General features: G+C 35.2%; 2 protein-coding genes across 2 annotated transcripts; both read left to right on the top strand.

Moving 5' to 3' along the window:
* The first annotated feature begins 1,971 nt into the window (after positions 1–1,971).
* On the top strand, positions 1,972–7,985 carry LOC142237144 (arrestin domain-containing protein 3-like). The gene is made up of 4 exons (XM_075308510.1): positions 1,972–2,193; positions 2,268–2,590; positions 2,652–3,369; positions 6,900–7,985. The coding sequence occupies exons 1-4, from the start codon at positions 2,082–2,084 to the stop codon at positions 7,451–7,453; spliced, it is 1,707 nt and encodes a 568-aa protein (XP_075164625.1). The 5' UTR covers positions 1,972–2,081; the 3' UTR covers positions 7,454–7,985.
* Positions 7,986–13,082: 5,097 nt separating this feature from the next.
* Positions 13,083–18,406, top strand: LOC142220082 (arrestin domain-containing protein 17). Its single transcript, XM_075289007.1, has 3 exons — positions 13,083–13,274; positions 13,339–14,334; positions 18,010–18,406. Exons 1-3 carry the CDS (start codon positions 13,154–13,156, stop codon positions 18,228–18,230), a joined length of 1,338 nt encoding a protein of 445 aa, XP_075145122.1. The 5' UTR covers positions 13,083–13,153; the 3' UTR covers positions 18,231–18,406.
* The last annotated feature ends 1,796 nt before the right edge of the window (positions 18,407–20,202 follow it).

A 20,202-nucleotide genomic window follows, 5' to 3' on the forward strand; every position in this document is an offset into this window, starting at 1 on the left:
TATTGATTTGCCCAAAAAATGAGAAGACAAAAACTAAATGTAATTCAATAATAAATTCAGTAGTAACTCTTTAAAGGTAAGTATGGTAGACTTGAAGGATGCCCTATTTGTGAATAACCCAGCGAAAAAGAATTCGGAATGGTGGAAAATCAGAGCAAAAGCAATGATTTTTATATGGGGTTTTCATAGGATGGAATTCAACTTTTTTCGCTGCACTGATATTTTTATTGGATTTTCAATTGTCCTACTTTTTCATAAAAAAATAAAACTATGAATTTGTATACCTCAAAAGAACTTCTAAATCTAGTTAAACTTAGTTTCTCTTTAGAAGGGTGCCTTTGAATGTATATTAAGGAATGATTGGGGAAGAATTTCAAAAAATTGTGTTCCTATATCGCTGTTGTTTCAAAAGTTTTTTGATCAATAGACATCCACAGAAAATAACTTATTTTTTAGCAAAAAACTATATATTTTTGTTGTTAAATTTTTTGGTACCACCTTCTTATTCTTTATTTTTGGTTATTTTTAGATCTGTTCTTAAATAGGCTTTCAAGGTCTCTCAATATGCAAATAAAAAGACTTTATTTCATATTTACATCAGACGTTTCGTTGGTGATTTCCAACTTCTTCTGGGATGAATTTTTTATTGAAATCTGGCAACCATTTTGTAAACAGAAAAAACATACAATTACTTCTATGTTGCGTATCATAAGATAAAATCTAAACTTACATTTAGTCTTTTGTCATATTTTTTAAAATTAATTTTAAATTGTAAAAAGTATCGGCACAGGAACACCACCATTTTTGTATTAGTTTATTTTTATTTTTTTTTTTTAATGTCCCAACTCGATGAAATTTTTTTTATTATTTCATTATTAAAAATTTTATGGACAAAGCAAAAATAAAAATTTCGTACAAATCTCAAAAATAATAGGAATGAACTACAGCAAGTTAATACGGCAATGATTTGGAATCAATGTTTTTTTCTTCACTGCTAATTCATATGTTTTGCTTATAAGATAAAGAAGTAAGTGGAAATCACAAAAACGGGGCTAAACAATATTTCTCGAATATTTTCTGTTTTTACAATATATAAGACAGTTTTCGCAAAGCTAAAGTGTTCTGACAGTCTCTAGCATTTCTGAATTTTTGAAATTCTGGAGTTGAACCCGTCTAGATGAGGCCATGTTAACCATTGCCGTCCACACAATTATTTATGGTCAGTGTTACCGTTGAGCCATAGGGTCTCAGACCCCATAAATATTATGGGTCGTCACCATGGAACAATAGGTAGCTAGATTGACGAAGATAGCCATGGCGAGCCAGCTTGCCAAGGAGTGTGATTTTGATTGGATCCGAAAATATTGGGTAAATGGGAAAGTCTTTTTTTTTGTCAATGGATGTCGTTGTGGTGTTGGAAAAGTGGCATTGTAAATTAAACGAACCGAATTAATATCTGCGATTACTTGCAGAAATCGAACAATTTCGGAAGGCAAAAAGGCCATAATTGAATAACAGAAAAGGTTTCGTCTTCCATGAGAACAATGCTAGATCACACACATCGTTGACGAATCGGTACCATGTAGTTCTGAGCTTAAACCATCGGTTTGCCGGTTGTTTTGGTACACAGAAAAAAAGTAAACTGTTTTATAGCAAGTGCGAAAATTGAACTAAATTATAGTCCACATTTTGTCCTTAATGCCCCTGTTTACTTTTTAACTATATCTCATGAAATTACCTGGAAGAAAAAAGTAAAAGTCATCATGTTACCAAATGAATAATACGTCAGATATGCTACCTCAAACAAATAGCGCTCACACAAAACTATAAGGATGTAGCTTCAGACACATCCACAGACAATACCAACACCCCAAATTGTATGGCAGGACTTATGAAGTGATAGTTCTTTTATACTGTTGTGGCTAAAATATTCGAACATTTGCCAAAGGATGCTGTAAGAAGAAGGTTGTATCTGATTTGCTCTAAACCAGAGAACAGAGTGTTAAATATTTCTTTTATTTTGAGTTCAAAATCAAAGGGGAGAAGCGTTTTTAATTTTTAAAATAAGTTTTCATTTTGAAATGCCAACGACCTGCGAATTTGAATTGGATCGTTTAAATCCCATCTATTCGTCTGGAGAGTATATCAGTGGTCGGATACTTTTAAGAACGGAAAAGGTGAAGCGAGTGAATGGTAAGTAAACCAAAAGTAATCCCTTCGAGAATCTTCATCCTCAAGGTTACATCATTTCTATGTGGATAACCAAGCGGTCTATGTGCTTCTGGAGGGTGAGGCCAAAGTTCAATGGTCGATAAGTGGACGAGAGTCAGCCACCTATTGTGGACATCAGCAGTATTTGTATTCACGTGCTAATGTCTTCGATAATACGGAATTTGCTGCAGGTTTACATGTCTATGTGCTCACATTGCGTATACCACCCGACTGTCCCTCTTCCTGTAAGGGACCTTATGGTTTTATAGCCTATAACATTTCTTTGGTTATTGACAAACAAAGAACCTTTGATGAAGTATTTCGAAAGCCTATATGTGTGGTACAAAGACTCGATTTGAATTTTCATCCTGAATATGCGGTAAGTGTTTGGTATTTACTGAAACGAACGGAGTGTAATTTTTTTCTTCATTGGTATAAAGCTTCCAGTCAAAGCTGAGAATATCAAATATTTGTGTCAATGGCCTTGCACTTCAGGACCTTTGTGTTTTTCCCTCATGCTACCCTATGCCGGTTTCGTTCCTGGCCAACACATCAAATATTTTCTTGAACTAGACAATCAGTCGCCACACTATGACATTGTAGGAGTGGAAGCATCTCTGAAACAACACTACGTCTTTTTGGCGCGTAAACCATTGAAACGCAATTTCCATACCAAAACACTGATTAAGAGTTCAATTGAGGAGAGCACACTGCGCCTGACCAAGCGTTTGTATGAGGGTACCCTCTATGTGCCCACAGATACACCAAGGTCAACACTCAATCTCAACTACATTGTCTTCATACACTACATGCTGCAGGTTAAACTGAAAACGGGTGCTTTCCACTATGACACAGACATTTCGGTACCGGTGATAATTGGCACCGAGCCACTGCATCAATTTCAGGAGGAACAAAGAAGATTGCAACGTAACTTCAATCGAAATTGTAACATTTGTAGTGACAGTAATTCAACGCGAGATAGTTGTAGAGGTACTACTCCAACGGGTGGTGGGAATTTGGTAACATCCCAACCAACTTTAAGACTACGAAGAGAATTGGAAGAATTGCTGGAATCACAGGAACATGAAGAGGATACGGACAATTGTAGGGGTACAAAGGATATTGCAGAGGATGAACCGCCTTCCTATGATAGTTGCTGTAAGTAATTGTATGTTATGAGAAATATATACGTGGGTGGTCCAAAAAGTATTTGGCATACAACAAGAACAAATAATGAACAGTTTGAAAAGTGGCAGTTTTGTTTGTAACACAGTCCACTTTTAACTCGATACAGCGATACTCCAACTTTTTTTAACACATCTCAAAATCTACATATTCTCGAGCTCCGTGGTGACAAAGTCCTCCTTATTTGACTGATAGCTGTATCAGTTACTGGATGATTTCTTTTAAGTTTAGGAACAAAACGTAGAAAAATTGACGCCAAATTTCCATAGCCGGTCTGTTATTTATGGTGATTAAATGGTTCTGTGGTATATACAGTCGAAGCTCTGTTTGACGAATTTCCCATTTAGCGAAAAACCAATTTAACGAACTTCCAAATTCCTAACATTGAGTATTAAAAATAACGAATTCGATTTAAAGAATTTTTATATCCTGCGCCACACTGTGGAACAGGGTATTATAAGTTAGTGCATATGTTTGCAGCACCAAGAAGGAGACGAGATAGACACATGGTGTCTTTGGCAAAAATGCTCAGGGTGGGCTCCTGAGTCGATATAGCCATGTCAGTCTGTCCGCGAACACATTTTTGTCATCAAAGTCTAGGTCGCAGTTTTAGTCCAATCGACTTCAAATTTAGCACAAGTATGTGTTTTGGCTAAGAATAGAACCCTATTGATTTTGGAAGAAATCGGTTCAGATTGAGATATAGCTCCCATATATATATTTCGCCCGATATGGACTTATATGGGCCCAGAAGCCAGAGTTTCACCCTAATTTGCTTAAAATTTTGCACAAGGAGTACAATTCGTAGTATAGTCATTTGTGCCAAATTTGATTGAAATCGGTTCAGATTTAGATATAGCTCGCATATATATATTTCGCCCGATATGGACTCATATGGTCACAGAAGCCAGAGTTTTAACCCAATTTGGTTGAAATTTTGAACTAGGAGTACAATTAGTAGTGTAGTCAAGTGTGCCAAATTTGATTGAAATCGGTTCCGATTTAGATATAGCTCCCATATATATCGTTCGCATGATTTACACTCATAAAGGGTGATTTGTTAAGAGCTTGATAACTTTTTTTTTTTAAAAAAACGCATAAAATTTGCAAAATCTCATCGGTTCTTTATTTGAAACGTTAGATTGGTCCATGACATTTACTTTTTGAAGATAATTTCATTTAAATGTTGACCGCGGCTGCGTCTTAGGTGGTCCATTCGGAAAGTCCAATTTTGGGCAACTTTTTCGAGCATTTCGGCCGGAATAGCCCGAATTTCTTCGGAAATGTTGTCTTCCAAAGCTGGAATAGTTGCTGGCTTATTTCTGTAGACTTTAGAATTGACGTAGCCCCACAAAAAATAGTCTAAAGGCGTCAAATCGCATGATCTTGGTGGCCAACTTACCGGTCCATTTCTTGAGATGAATTGTTCTCCGAAGTTTTCCCTCAAAATGGCCATAGAATCGCGAGCTGTGTGGCATGTAGCGCCATCTTGTTGAAACCACATGTCAACCAAGTTCAGTTCTTCCATTTTTGGCAACAAAAAGTTTGTTAGCATCGAACGATAGCGATCGCCATTCACCGTAACGTTGCGTCCAACAGCATCTTTGAAAAAATACGGTCCAATGATTCCACCAGCGTACAAACCACACCAAACAGTGCATTTTTCGGGATGCATGGGCAGTTCTTGAACGGCTTCTGGTTGCTCTTCACTCCAAATGCGGCAATTTTGCTTATTTACGTAGCCATTCAACCAGAAATGAGCCTCATCGCTGAACAAAATTTGTCGATAAAAAAGCGGATTTTCTGCCAACTTTTCTAGGGCCCATTCACTGAAAATTCGACGTTGTGGCAGATCGTAAGTCTATTCATGATGAAATGTCAAAGCATACTGAGCATCTTTCTCTTTGACACCATGTCTGAAATCCCACGTGATCTGTCAAATACTAATGCATGAAAATCCTAACCTCAAAAGAATCACCCTTTATGACCACAGTGGCCAATCTTTCGCTCCGATTTTATTGAAATTTTGCACAGGGAGTAGAATTAGCATTGTAGCTATGTGTGCCAAATTTGGTTGAAATCGGTTCAGATTTAGATATAGCTCCCATATATATCTTTCGCCCGATATGGACTAATATGGTCCTACAAGCCAGAGTTTTGGCCCAATTTGGTTGAAATTTTGCCCAGGGAGTAGATTTAGCATTGTAGCTATGCGTGCCAAATTTGGTTGAAATCGATTCAGATTTAGATATAGCTCCCATATATATCTAGCTTGAAATTTTGCACAAGGAGTACAATTGGTAGTATAGTCATGTGTGCCAAATTTGATTGAAATCGGTCCAGATTTAGATATAGCTTCCATATATATTTTTCGCCCGATATGGACTTATATAGCCCCAGAAGCCAGTGTTTTGGCCCAATTTGGTTGAAATTTTGCACTAGGAGTACAATTAGTAATATAGTCGTGTGTGCCCAATCTGATTGAAATCGGTTCAGATTTAGATATAGCTCCCATATATATGTTTTTCTGATTTCGACAAAAATGGTCAAAATACCAACATTTTCCTTGTTAAATCGCCACTGCTTAGTCGAAAAGTTGTAAAAATGACTCTAAGTTTCCTAAACTTCTAATACATATATATCGAGCGATAAACTTTTTCGAAGTTTCCTTAAAATTGCTTCAGATTTAAATGTTTTCCATATTTATACCCTGCGCCACACTGTGGCGTTCCACCCTAGTGTATTAGCCAACTTAAATTTTGAGTCTATAGATTTTGTAAAAGTCTATCAAATTCTGTCCAAATCGAGTGATATTTAAATGTATGTATTTGGGACAAACCTTTATATATAGCCCTCAACACATTTGACGGATGTGATATGGTATCGAAAATTTAGATCTACAAAGTGGTGCAGGGTATAATATAGTCGGCCCCGTCCGACTTTAGACTTTCCTTACTTGTTTTTAGTAAATTTGTGTTCCACCCTAGTGCATTAGCCGACTTAAATTTTGAGTCTATAGATTTTGTAGAAGTCTATCAAATTCTGGCCAGATCGAGTGATATTTAAATGTATGTATTTGGGGCAAACCTTTATATATAGCCCCCAACACATTTGACGGATGTCAAATGTCGAAAATTTAGATCTACAAAGTGGTGAAGCATATAATACAGTCGGCCCCACCCGACTTTAGACTTTATTTACTTGTTCTAAGTAACGATAGGGCCTGACAATACGCCATTCGTACAACCGAGCTTCGACTGAACTCATGTTTGTATCACAACTCGTTCCAAATTTAGGTGATGTATTCTTCAAATTAATAACTGTTAAGGGTTCAGCTTTGAACCAACAATCTTCCAGTCAAATGTCAATGATAACATTTTATAATAATGGGCTTTAAATGTATTATCCACTCTGGAATCTTTATTATCATTTTATATTTTATATTATATTAAAATAATTTCTTCCTTATCCAACAACATAAAATGTTCATTCCTATTTTACAGTACCGCCATCATTTAGTTTCGCCACCACAATGGGAAGTCAGGCTGCTATGGAAGTGACCGAGATGAAAAGAACTGAAACTCAAAAGATTAACATACAACTGCCTCAATTTCCTGGTTACAATACCTTCAACTCTCATACACAATCTCCATGTTATACCAACGATTCACTTTTGGAAGGTTTAGATTATTACAATTCATGCAGATCATTGATGACGGATCATACCGGTAGATCACTGGATACTTTAGATGTTCTTACGAATGGTGAAGAAGGAATGTCACAGGAAGATGATAACGAGTCGTCATGTCATAATCACGAGAGTGTCGATGAAGATGCTGAATCCAATGAAATTGTCACTGAAGCTATTGTTAATCAAATTGCAGAATATAATGAGCAAATTGGTGATAGTGATATTGTTTCAGAAAATGTTACTGAATATGTGGGTAATAAACTTTTGGAAGATAATAAAGAAATTGGTGATGATGATATTGCATCCGAACCTGTCATAAATCAAAGTGACCATAATGATATTCTGGAATGCAGTGACGATAATTAAAATATTCGAATTTTATTATAGGCTAAGGTAACATAGATCTGCGACCATTAGTTTAGGAATAGATCAGTAAATAATTAGAAATATTTTTCGAAATTTTTAGATATATACTATTAAGAATAAAATAATCTTCACTTTCATTTAGTAGTTATTTATAATTATACTTATATTATATACTATATTAAATTTTATACCCTATTATTCGATGTTAAAATAGGAGATTGCCATCTTATTCTTTATAACTCAGCGTTGACAAAAATCATTGAAATCTTTGATTTAGAATATATTAGTCATAGTATTTATTTACATTCGTATTTTAATATTACTCCAAACAAATATTGCATTATACTTTTTTGAATTCCCACACAATAATAATTTATCCATCAAAATCCATTTGCTAAACTCTTTTTTAGACTTGCTTGAATTCGTGTTACTTGATCAGAATACCTAATAAGTTAACAGCCAAAAGTTTGCCTTTTGAAAAAAAAAAACTCAAACAATTGAGATACCTCTACAAGAAATGTATTGTAATATTTTATTAGTATAAATAATCATTAATGATAAGCTTCAAATAAGATTTTATTAAGAAGAAAAAAATCGATATAAATAAAAGCCTTTAATGTGACGACAATAAATTATTTAAAGCTCTTAAATAATTACAGTAATTTGTATTAACCCAAAAAAAAAATGTCTCAATAATAATTTACAATAAATTAAAAAAAAAAAACTGAAATACAAAATAGCTTTCATTAACAGTCATTCAATTGTGCTTTCGGTTAGTTTACATCCATCCCAACAAAAAGCAACGACAAAGCTTTTGCTAAATGTCGTAAGCTTTCAATAACAGTTGAGCTTTTTAAATGCACACTGGCATATAATTTATTTAAACTATTACAATTAAACTTTTTATATCTTTTTGCAATATTGGGGTATGTTCCGATATTTGCAATAGAAAATCGCAAATTTTTCGCGAAGTGACACTTTCGTTACCCTAAAACATACAAATGTAAATTTTGGCAATATAGTTCTCTTTGATAAGAAGTTTAAATATAAATTGAATTTAAGTTCGATAGTATCTCATTTTTTATTAAAAAAATAAATTCTTGCGATTTAAGATACCGAATATGGGAACATGGGGGATAGATTATATAATCACATAATTAAATTCCCATCTATCCGTCTGTCTATCAGATAATCAAGATACAAATTTCAATAAAGGAGTTATCCTGGAGATGTTATATAACTTATCCTCTATACTCTTATCAATTGTATCGCCTATCTGATGACCGGTCTCTTCTAAAAGAGAAAATGATGGGTATGAGTATGGGTATTGGGTAGTCGAAAAAGCAATTTCTTTTTTTGTGGCCAGAGATGTAATTGCAGTAGTCTACCTCCACTGCTACCAATCACATTGTGTCATACCCTATGATAAGGAAATGTGAAAAAAAAGAAAATTTTAAATTCGGAGAATTTCAATAAAAGAAAAGGCTGCAACTATCAAATCGATGCTTTAACTTTGGCAAAGGAAAAGTAAAGTATTTGTAAACAAATTTATTTAGACATAGCCAACTATCGAAAATCTTTTTTCCGGGAGGTTCGAGTGTAATTTACTTGGGTTTAGTGAATTGCCCGAATTTATTCTGATAATTGGTTAATAGTTATTCTTCAAGAAGAGGATGCTGATGAGGAGTGTGGTAATTCCAACACGGCCGTCCAAAAACGGTTGCCCAAATAAATTTGACAAATACATTTTTCCTCTGTTGGTTAAGCTACATTTGTAGTTTAGTCAACGCATGGTTTTAAGTTGGAATCAAAACAACAAAAATGAGTGAAGAACAAACCAACAATATTATTATTATTATTATAAGTTTATTTATTACAAAATAAAGGTTAATACAAAATAAAGGTACTAACAATTAAGGTTTTTGACCTAACAAACCAACAATAAAAAACAAGACAAATAAGTGAAAATTTTGCTATTTATACCCTTCACCACTACTGTGGTACAGGGTATAATAAGTTTGTGCATTTGTATGTAACGCCAAGAAGGAAAAGTGTGAGACCCATCGTTTAGTATACCGATCGTCTTAGAATTGAATTCTGAGTCGATGTAGCGATGTCCGTCTGTCTGTCTGTCCGTCCGTCTGTCTGTCTGTTCATGTATTTTTGTGCGCAAAGTACAGGTCGCAGTTTAAGTCCGATCGTCCTCAAATTTGGCACAGTGTCGTTTTGGGGAACAGAGACAATCGCTATTGATTTTTGAAAAAATCGGTTCAGATTTAGATATAGCTGTCATATATATTTATCCCCGATCTGGTTATAATTGGCGTGTTTATCAACCGATGTTCTTCAAATTCCGACAATCCGAATATTTTATGAGTCTCGAAAAACTTGCGAAATATTATCCAAATCGGTCCAGATTTAGATATAGCTCCCATATATATCTTTCGTCCGATTTAGACTCATATGGCAACAGAGGCCAAATTTTACTACCGAGTTTCATGAAATTTTGCACAGAGAGTAGAGTTGGCATTTTTCCAATGCTTAGTAAATTTGATTGAAATCGGTTCATATTTAGATACAGCTCCCATATATATCTTTCGTCCGATTTGGACTTATATGGTCTCAACAGCCAGAGTTTTGCCCTGAATTGCTTCAAATTTTGCACAAGAAGAACAATTAGTACTATAGTCAAGTGTGTCAAATTTTATTGAAATCGGTTCAGATTTAGATATAGCTCCCATATATATCTTTCGCCCGACATGAGCTAATACGGTCCCAGAAGCCAGAGTTTTACCCACATTTGGTTGAAATTTTGCACAGGGAGTAGAATTAGCATTGTAGCTATGGGTGCCAAATTTGGTTGAAATCGGTTCAGATTTAGATATAGCTCCAATATATAGCTTTCGCCCGATTTACACTCATATGACAACAGAGGCCAATTTTTTGCTCCGATTTAGTTGACATTTTGCACAGGGAGTAGAATTAGCATTGTAGCTATGGGTGCCAAATTTGGTTGAAATCGGTTCAGATTTAGATATAGCTCCAATATATAGCTTTCGCCCGATTTACACTCATATGACAACAGAGGCCAATTTTTTGCTCCGATTTAGTTGAAATTTTGCACAGGGAGTAGAATTAGCATTGTAGCTATGCGTGCCAAATTTGGTTGAAATCGGTTCAGATTTAGATATAGCTCCCATATATATGTTTTTCTGATTTCGACAAAAATGGTCAAAATACCAACATTTTCCTTGTAAAATCGCCACTGCTTAGTCGAAAAGTTGTAAAAATTACTCCAATTTTCCTAAATTTCTAATACATATATATCGAGCGATAAATCATAAATAAACTTTTGCGAAGTTTCCTTAAAATTGCTTCAGATTTAATTGTTTCCCATATTTTTTTACTAACATTGTGTTCCACCCTAGTGCATTAGCCGACTTAAATTTTGAGTTTATAGATTTAAATGTATGTATTTGGGACAAACCTTTATATATAGCACCCAACACATTTGACGGATGTGATATGGTATCGGAAATTTAGATCTACAAAGTGGTGCAGGGTATAATATAGTCGGCCCCGCCCGACTTTAGACTTTCCTTACTTGTTTTCAATGCAGAAATGCAACTTAAGTAACCAATGAATTTTTGAAAGTTTACGTAGAAAATACTTCCGATCTAGAAATTTGGAATTTTGTGAAATATGCACCTCACTCTCGTGAACTCATTGTTGGAAAAGTCGATGAAATTATGGAAAATGTTCGCCAGGACTGTCATCGTCAATGAACTCATCACCAAAAAGAAGTTCGATGTTTATGAAAAGTCTTTAAAAAATTTAATGATCCGAATTATTTACAGACACGCAATGAAATCGGACCACTTCTGATTTGAGTGGTAAAAGGAGACTAAAACTTTATCGACAATAAATATTATGGTGTCAGTGTGGTGAAGCTCAAAAAATGGTCAAAAAGCCAGGATTGACGTCTAGAAATGTTATGTTTAGAGGTTGATGGAAAGAATCCGCTATGAGTTGATCCATCCTGGTCAAACGATTGATTCTACGCAGTACTGGTAACAATTGGGTGATAAGATTGAGTTTGATATCGATAAAATGACGACAAGTCGATTCGTGGGTTCTTCGGATGACCTATCAATTTTTGTCCGACGATTTGTCAAAAAATAGATTCAGGATTTGTGATCCCATGATGTTTGACTACCACTTTTGCATATTTGTTGAATAGAAACAAGCTTTCCAAAGCAAAGCCCATAATATTAAGATTCGTTTGAATTTGATTTCCTCTGACCCCTGGTGGGAATACCGGGCGCATTGTTTATATCTTTAGTCGCAGATGTGAATATAGTTCTGGGGATATAAAATTGAACATTTCTATCGACAAAGAAGTTCCAAAGTACAAAAACAGATCGACATTTAGCATCAACGTATTTTAACTTCATTACATTCCACCTTAAATCAATTATAGAAGGTGTGCAAAGGTTATTACGAAGACATTTGTTAGCACGCGGAATTCCTCTGTTAAGTTAAAGTTGAAGGGATGGAGAGACATAAATCAACATAGAGGCACGTCTTATAATTTTCTTTATGAAGACTTTTTGCTTCAGAATTCCCCATAGGGGTTTCTACTAGGAATATAGTTAGTAAACAATCTCTAAAGATAATAAAGGAGGGAAGTGTCCATTATGCCCTCGAAGAGAGAGGTAAGCCATAACGCAACAAAACTAGAACGTCTGTTAATTCACGGAGATCACTGATATTGCTCCAGCGAAAACCATGTTCGCAGGGGGTTCTGAAAAGCTGGGCAGCAAAACTATTTCCAGAATTTATGTAAAAGGAAAGTATAAATACTTTCCTGCACTAGCCTCAGATGTCAGTACGGGAACAATGTCTCTTGTCTTCCACGTGACCGGGTCATCATCAGAGGTGGTGAGAGAGAAATATTCAAGATATAAACAATTAACCTGGAGAAAGAGACTACTCAACCTGCTCTAGCCTCCGGTGCTAATACCGGAACAATGTCCCTTCCAGAGGTGGTCTTGCAAAATAAATAGCCATATGGTGTCAAGAAGTTATAAGACGAATTTCTTTGGTAAATACTGAACATACTGCATATCGAGTAAATTCAATAGAGGAATCAGGAAATCTTTTTCATGTCCAATGAAGAATATTCTATATAAAAACTGAAGGTACCACATGATTCAGAGTGAATAAGTGCACACAGTTATCAAATTGGGAATATAATGTGTGACTCAGAATATTTTGTTCTGCAATTCAAATTCAACACTGATTATAAAATTATTCTCTGATACAAATTATGAAATGGGGTATACGTTAAAGACCTTGACCTTAAATATGATTGAAATCAATGTATACGATTTTCTATGAAAACATAACACAACAATAAAGACCCTTTTAGGAGAAAATATTTGCATCGGTAATTGAAGCTATAAACTTTGCTACTGATATCGGATTATTGAATCCAAAAAATTCAATATCAGTATTTATTGTCAAACATCGTCAATTGCATTTAGCGTAAAGATTAGATATTCATTGGGTGCCATGTACTTTCTCCAAATGAAAACAAATTCAATAATAGTCAACCATCGATAATACCGCAAGACAGTTAACGCCAAGACCTTAACGATTGAACACTTCTTGGCGGGCGAAATAAAACAAATTCGGAAAATGAGTTTGGTTTCATGTACGTTGAAATTCGAAAATGCTCGTTCGTCTTATCAACCCGGCGATGTGATAAAAGGTTTGGTGATTTTTAATGTCCACGGTAGCAGTACGATTCTAATCAAAGGTAAACACATATTGGATGATTCATTTTTGGTTATAAGGATTTTTTTAACGTTTTCTCTTTGTAGCCTTGTCAATAAAATTTTCAGGATATGCTACCAGCAAATGGGAGAAACCCCAAACACCCAAAAAAGCAGCTAAGCAAAAAGTTCAAGTATTCTATGTCGGTCGTGAAGATTATATATCCACGAAAAATTTTTTAATTGGCTCCGAGCAGGCTAACCCAAGTGCCTTACAACCCGGTGTCTACAATTATAATTTTATGGTACAATTACCCCAGAATGCTCCATCTAGCTTTGAGGGAGCTTTGGGCTTCATACGTTACGAGTTACAGGTTCATGCTGACTATATAGACCATTTGGAATGCTTAACTTCATCCTTGATAAATGTAGAACAGCTGAAAGATCTCAGACGTTGGTCTGGAACTATGCAAACTCTAACCGAGAATCAGAAATATGAACACAAATCTTGTTTGAAATTTTGGCGTCATCCTCTGCAGTTGTATGTGAGTATACCTCAAAGTGGCTTTGTGGAAGGTGAATGCATCAGCATCCACATCAAAGTTTCCAATCATGGTCATGTGAAACTTAAAGACATCACCAGTAAACTAAATCGCATTGTCACCTATAAGGGTTCCTTAAAGGAGGGTAAAAAGCCTAAGGAGACCCATGAGATGACCACAATCGCTTGCCATATACACAGTCTGTTTGGTCAAAATGGCAATGTGACACAATACTTGGCCCAATTGATTGTACCAAAAACAGCACCATCTTTTGATTTTAGTGAATGTAAATGCTTGAGTGTCTCTTATGAATTGGAAGTTGCAGTTTGTGCCCAGAATCTAAATAGATCGGTTAAAGCAGTATTACCCATTGTAGTGGGAACAATTTCTTTGACTAGCGATGTGAAAGTCCAAGAAGAAAGTATCGCTGGTAATCATGCTCCCGCCATTACAGTAGCCAGATCTATGGATGAGCTGAATTTACCCTCTAGTTGGGAAATGCGAGAGGTAAATGTGAGTTTTCAACAGACGGCTCAATTGAGTGCATCAATGTCTTCACTGGGTAAGTTGCAAGGGAAATACGGATTATTTTGTGTTTTGGTAATTGATAAAAATTTTGTGAAAAAAATATACACTATGTGATACTGGCATTTATAGATCTTCGTGGAAGATATGTCCATTGAATTATAGAGTTGGGTAGTTCCGGATGGACCTAGTTCATTAGGAAACTGACGTATTGTATCAAACTCTGAGAAGAAACTGAGCTGATAAAGGGAACGAAATTGATAAAGGAACTAGTTCATATTACGGAACGAAATCAAAAAGCCGATCACTTAAATGAACTATAATTCCCAAATTTATTAAACTACCTTTCTGAAATTCCTCAAAAAAAATATACCAGCTTATTTCATATCTGATTGAACAATACCAGTAGTGTTATCATCCTACGACTTAGAGATCTAAATGTGTGAACGTCTAACTTCACGAACTGCCGATTTTCATGAAGAACAAATATTTGGATTTTCATGCAACAAATACATGGATAGACGGACGGACAAAATAAGTTTATATGCTAGTTACTATGTAATACTCAGATACAACAATTGTGGAGGTTAAGAATTATTTATACCCTTATGCGCCGTCCAGACTATAAATTATTCCGGACAGAATGTCTGTATTTATAAAGAATCCTACTGTGTGGCCGAACGCTAATAATTTTCCAAGGTACGTAAAATATCGATAAATGTGTTATCGAGTCCATTAAAGGTTAAAATCGCAGTCCGATTTATTGTCAGGCTCACTTAGACTAATCAGTCCATTGTGATAAAAATCTATCCCATTAACAAGCTGCAGTATCGATTATGTCTTCGGACATAACTTATAGTGTGACCAATATCTGGGATATGTTTGACACTAATACTGTCGTCCGGTTAACTTATAGTCTGGCGGGCGCATTAACCACAAAAAATATTATAAGCAAATAATCTTGGAAGTAAATGTAAGAACCCGAGAGATATTTGCTTTGAAACTGGACAGTATCACGTTAATTGAAATCACTCCCAGAAATTTAAATTCATAAAAATCTAGATATGTTGGAAAGTAAGGAAATGAAAAAGACCAAACTCAAGTTCAGCATATACAAAGGTATGTGAACAGAGGCACTCCCCAAGGAGGAGTTCTATCACCTCTTCTTTGGAATGTTGCTATAAACAACCTTCTGGTTTCCCTAGAAAAAGAAAGGATAAAAGTGGTGGCATACGCAGATGATGTGCCGCTAGCAGTCAGGGGAAAATTCCCATCCACAATCAGAGATTTTATACAGAGAGCTCTCCGGATGACTGAGAAATGGGCGAAAGATAATGATCTTGGGGTAAATCCAGCAAAAACTAGTCATGTACTGTAATGATCGCAAAACTCCCACGGTTAGGCCCATTTCCTTAGGGGGTATTGAAATTCCCTTTGGTGAGTGTGCAAAATACCTTGGCGTCATTTTGGACAGGAAGCTGAATTTTAGGCTTAATATTGAAGAAAGGGCGAGAAAAGCCACGGTAGCTTTGTACTCGTGCAAAAAGGCAATAGGGAAAAAGTGGGGACTAAAACCGAAAATTGTGCATTGGCTATACACGGCAGTGGTTATGCTATATGGTGTTGTAGTCTGGTGGCCGGCACTTCAGATAAAGTTCAGCGCATGGCGTACTTATGTATCTCAGGCGCATTTTGTAAGACAGGAACATACTCCCTTAATGTCATGCTGCATCTATTGCCTTTAGATATTTTTGCCAAACAGTCAGCTGCAACAACGGCTGTGCGGTTACGTGAGCTATCGCTGTGGTCGGAAAAAAGTTACGGTCACAGTCTGTCCTCAAAATAATGCCAGATGTGCCTAACGTAGTGGACTACACTTTGGCGAGTCCACTTTTCGACAAAAAGTTTGAGACTCTAATTCCCAACAATGAGGCGTGGTGTACACGGACCCCGGGGAATAAAAGATATATAGTGGGTTTCGGAGTATATTCTAAAGATCTGGAACTTCGAATAGCGAAAAGATTACCTGATCACTGTAGTGTTTTTCAGGCTGAAATATTAGCAATAAGAGAAGTGGTGAATTGGCTGAGAAGTAATGCTCCAAGCAATATTGGCATTAATATATACTCAGACAGTCAACCTGCAATAAAATCCTTGGACACTGTGTTCCTCAACTCGAAAACGGCCATCGACTGCCGCAAATCTCTCAATAAGATGGCTGAACAGCACAATATTCACCTAATATGGGTGCCTGGCCATAGGAACATACCGGGGAACTGCGAAGCAGATGAGCTAGCAAGGCTAGGAACTACCTTACATATTCCAGGGGAACTAGAATCTGTTGGTATGCCTCTGGCGACCTGCAAGCTATTACTGCGTGAGTAGGCTGTCATGATGGCAAATGTTCGATGGGAGAATTGCAAGGGTTGTAACGACACCATGCAAATATGGCCCCATTTAAACTTAAACCGCACACTAGATATGCTAGTGTTCTCAAGGCGTCAGATAGCACTTCTGATATCTGCTATAACGGGTCGCTGCCTGATAGGCGAATTTTCAAAAACTATAGGTGCGAAGTATAATGGCTATTGTATAAGCTGTCATGATGTGGAGGAAAAGGAATCAATTAAACACCTCTTGTGTGAGTGTCCTGCTTTTAGTGTAAGGCGTAAGCGAATTTTAGGAGCATATAGCTTTAGATTACTAGCGGACCTGGAAAACGTTAACTTAAGCAGTTTGTTAATGTTTTTGGAGCAATCTGGTTGGTTCAACAAAAGTAAATAATAGAGAAGGTTCAGTGCCCAGCAAAAAAGCGTCGCCAAAAAAGTAATGAAAATGTTCTTTTTGGATCCGGAAGTGGTGCAAAATTGACGCAGAAGCGATGAATTTAACATGGGCTTGTCATAGGACGGAAGTTCTCCATTTCAACAGCCGTTGCACTGAATTTGCATCACTTCTTTAGGTGTGATCCGAATTCAATGTTTTGGATGTAAATTAAAAAATTCTGTGATATTTTGTCAAATAAATAATTTTTATAATTTTTAATGGATTCTAACGCTTGTCGGAAACGTTTGACCTCAAATATTTTCAAAAGTTCACAATTTTTTCAGATTGGATTTTTCATTTTTTTCGACAAAATTTGAGTGATTTGTACCATTTTATGATTTCTTACTCCATTCTTAACGTATTTGAAACAAAAAAGTTAAAATTACCCAGTAAAAGTATGAAAAAACCAAGTTATAAAAAATTGAATTAAAAGAACTTCCTGGGTAGTTAAAATAAAGAACATCATTGGGAGTGCATCTTCAGGAAGTGCTTTTAAAGTTGTGACTTTGGAAAAACTTCCAAATTTTTTTGCTGGGTGGTTAAGACTAGAAGGGCCCAGGTACTTTTAGTTAATGTGGTATCACAATGGACTGAATAGTCTAAGTGAGCCTGAAATTTAATCGGGCTGCTACTTTAACCTAACCTAAGTTCAGCTTGGTATGAAGTTTATTATGAGGTGAGCTGCTTCCAATGGTTTTGTATACAATTAAGAAGTTTTGTATTTTCATGTTAAAATAGGCAATAAAGCTTGAAAGTTGTTTAACTGTTGATTTAAATAAGCGGAGATTACTGCATAAGCCTTTCCTTCCTGATGAAAATATACTTAAGCCTTTATTACTTATTGTAAAATTATTTCAACAATTCAAATTTATTTATGTATTTTCAGCATCATCTTATAGAGAAGCCGATTTTATGCCCAGCGTTAAATTGAATAAAAAATCTAAGTGTCAGTTGGATGGAGATCCAGTTGACTTTAAGCCTAAATATCTTTACTATGATCTCCCAGAAGAAACGCAGACCAGTTTTCAGGACATTCCTAGCACCACAAGAGAAGCAGAATTAAATGGCTCTCAAGTAATAACAAAAACCACAGATGACATATTTTAAATTGTCTAATAAGAATCTTTATTTATTGTTAACTTACGTATATTTATTTATTTGTATTTATTAGGTTAGTTTATATAAATGTATTCTATCAATAAGAAAAAAGAGGAAACAATATTAATATGCTAGTCAGTTAAAAGCTTAAATAAAAATTGTATAAAGTCATTTGTAAAATGGAATAGACTTGTTTTTTTTCAGTACTGTAAACCCAACCGTGAGGGAAAAAAGTATAAATCTTGAATATAGGAAACTTCACTTTATAAAAACTCAACCTGGCAATACTAGTAACATTTGCATCTGTGAGATGTTCTGGCTAGAACACCTGTACAACGATGTTCTGTTGCATCCGGTATATAAACAGTCCCTATATTGCATTATCTATTTGAATAAATTGTCCCATACCCACATTAAACGACTTCTTTTATAAATTTCACAACATTCGTGTTGCTCCAAAGGCTCTAACTCTACCCCATTCTCATTACTATGCATATGTGTGATCTCAATAGGTATTTCCTGATTTAGATATATATTATCCATATCCTTCAAAAGCAAAATATGTACTTCATAATGTATACTCAATATGGACAACAGATTCAAATGATTACTGGGTGTAAGATCTGCTGGAAGTGCTATTCCATAGAGCACTTCTTGCTCCATATGATTAGGTGACAAAGGTATATTGGCTTCTACAAGATGACGTTTCTGATTTACATAGGCAATTGAGTCATAAGGAACACCATTTCGTCCATACATAATACAGTGATGTCGGTATGTTATGAATTGGACCAATTGTATGGATAACTTGTCCATTTGTTCATCATTGGTGAACATTAGGATTTTGGTTTGAATATCAACGCGTTCTCCTGGTTGAAAATATTTCTTCGGTAAGGTTGTTTGCAGTTGGAAATTCTTTTTACCTTTAATTTCGCTGAAAGGGCGCTGAAAGAAGACAATGTTTAAAATAATTTTGAAATAAACTCACGTTATATTATTATTAATGTAAGATTTTCGAAGGACTATTATTTTCAAAGAAGAAAGAAAGACTTCGCACTGATGTTACACTCAAAAAGAGAAAATATTTTTTTCGAAGCGAAATTTTAGACAAATTAAATTTTCCTTTTGTTATAAAGAATACTCTTTATTAACAAAAATTTTATTGAGACGAAAGGCAATCTCCTCCACCAGGTCTAAAGGCTAAGGAAATTCGCTATAGCCAGCGACGAAACATGTATAGCTGGACTTGTGTAGTCTCGTATCTGACATTTTCTTTTCGATAACTTAATAATAATTCTTTCATTTTCTTATCGTATATTGTAACATTATATAGATAGAGTCATAAGAAAATTTGTTTGCCTAAAATTTTGTCTTCAGAAAAAAGATAGCGCTACTAATGTTAAACCCACACTGTTAGCCTTAATTAATTCAAGGATTATTCTGAAAGAAAATAAGTTTTGATTGATGGCGTGCTGTAATTACCACCGAAGATGCTACCGATGAAAGCATAAACTAAGCCCCAAATTACAATTTAGATACACACAAAAATTTTTTTTTTCTGATTCAATCACGAAATTAATTGATTCAATTAATTTTTTCATTGAAATGTCTTCAATTACAGAAATGATAGTATCAATTAAAAACTTAATTGAAGGCCAATTAAAAAAATAATTTATCCAAATAAAAAATTAATTGATACTATTAATATTTGTGATTGATTTTTGTTTCAATTAAAAAAATTGTTGAATCAATTAAATTTTTAATTGAATATTTTTAAAACTCAATTAAAATGTTGATTGAAAAATTTTTTCGTGAATTTTTTTTCTGTGTATGAACAGAATGTGCATAAAGGATGCCGCATACCCAACACAGCGATGGTCCAAGTGATTTTTTATCGAAGTGTGAAGTTGGGTGTGTCAAGGCTCCATCATTTCACTTTGAAGTCCAATCACCTATCATCTAGAGGTGCGCACGTGACACG

This window comes from Haematobia irritans, chromosome 1 (assembly GCF_050003625.1).
Source record: "Haematobia irritans isolate KBUSLIRL chromosome 1, ASM5000362v1, whole genome shotgun sequence".
NCBI lineage: Eukaryota > Metazoa > Arthropoda > Insecta > Diptera > Muscidae > Haematobia > Haematobia irritans.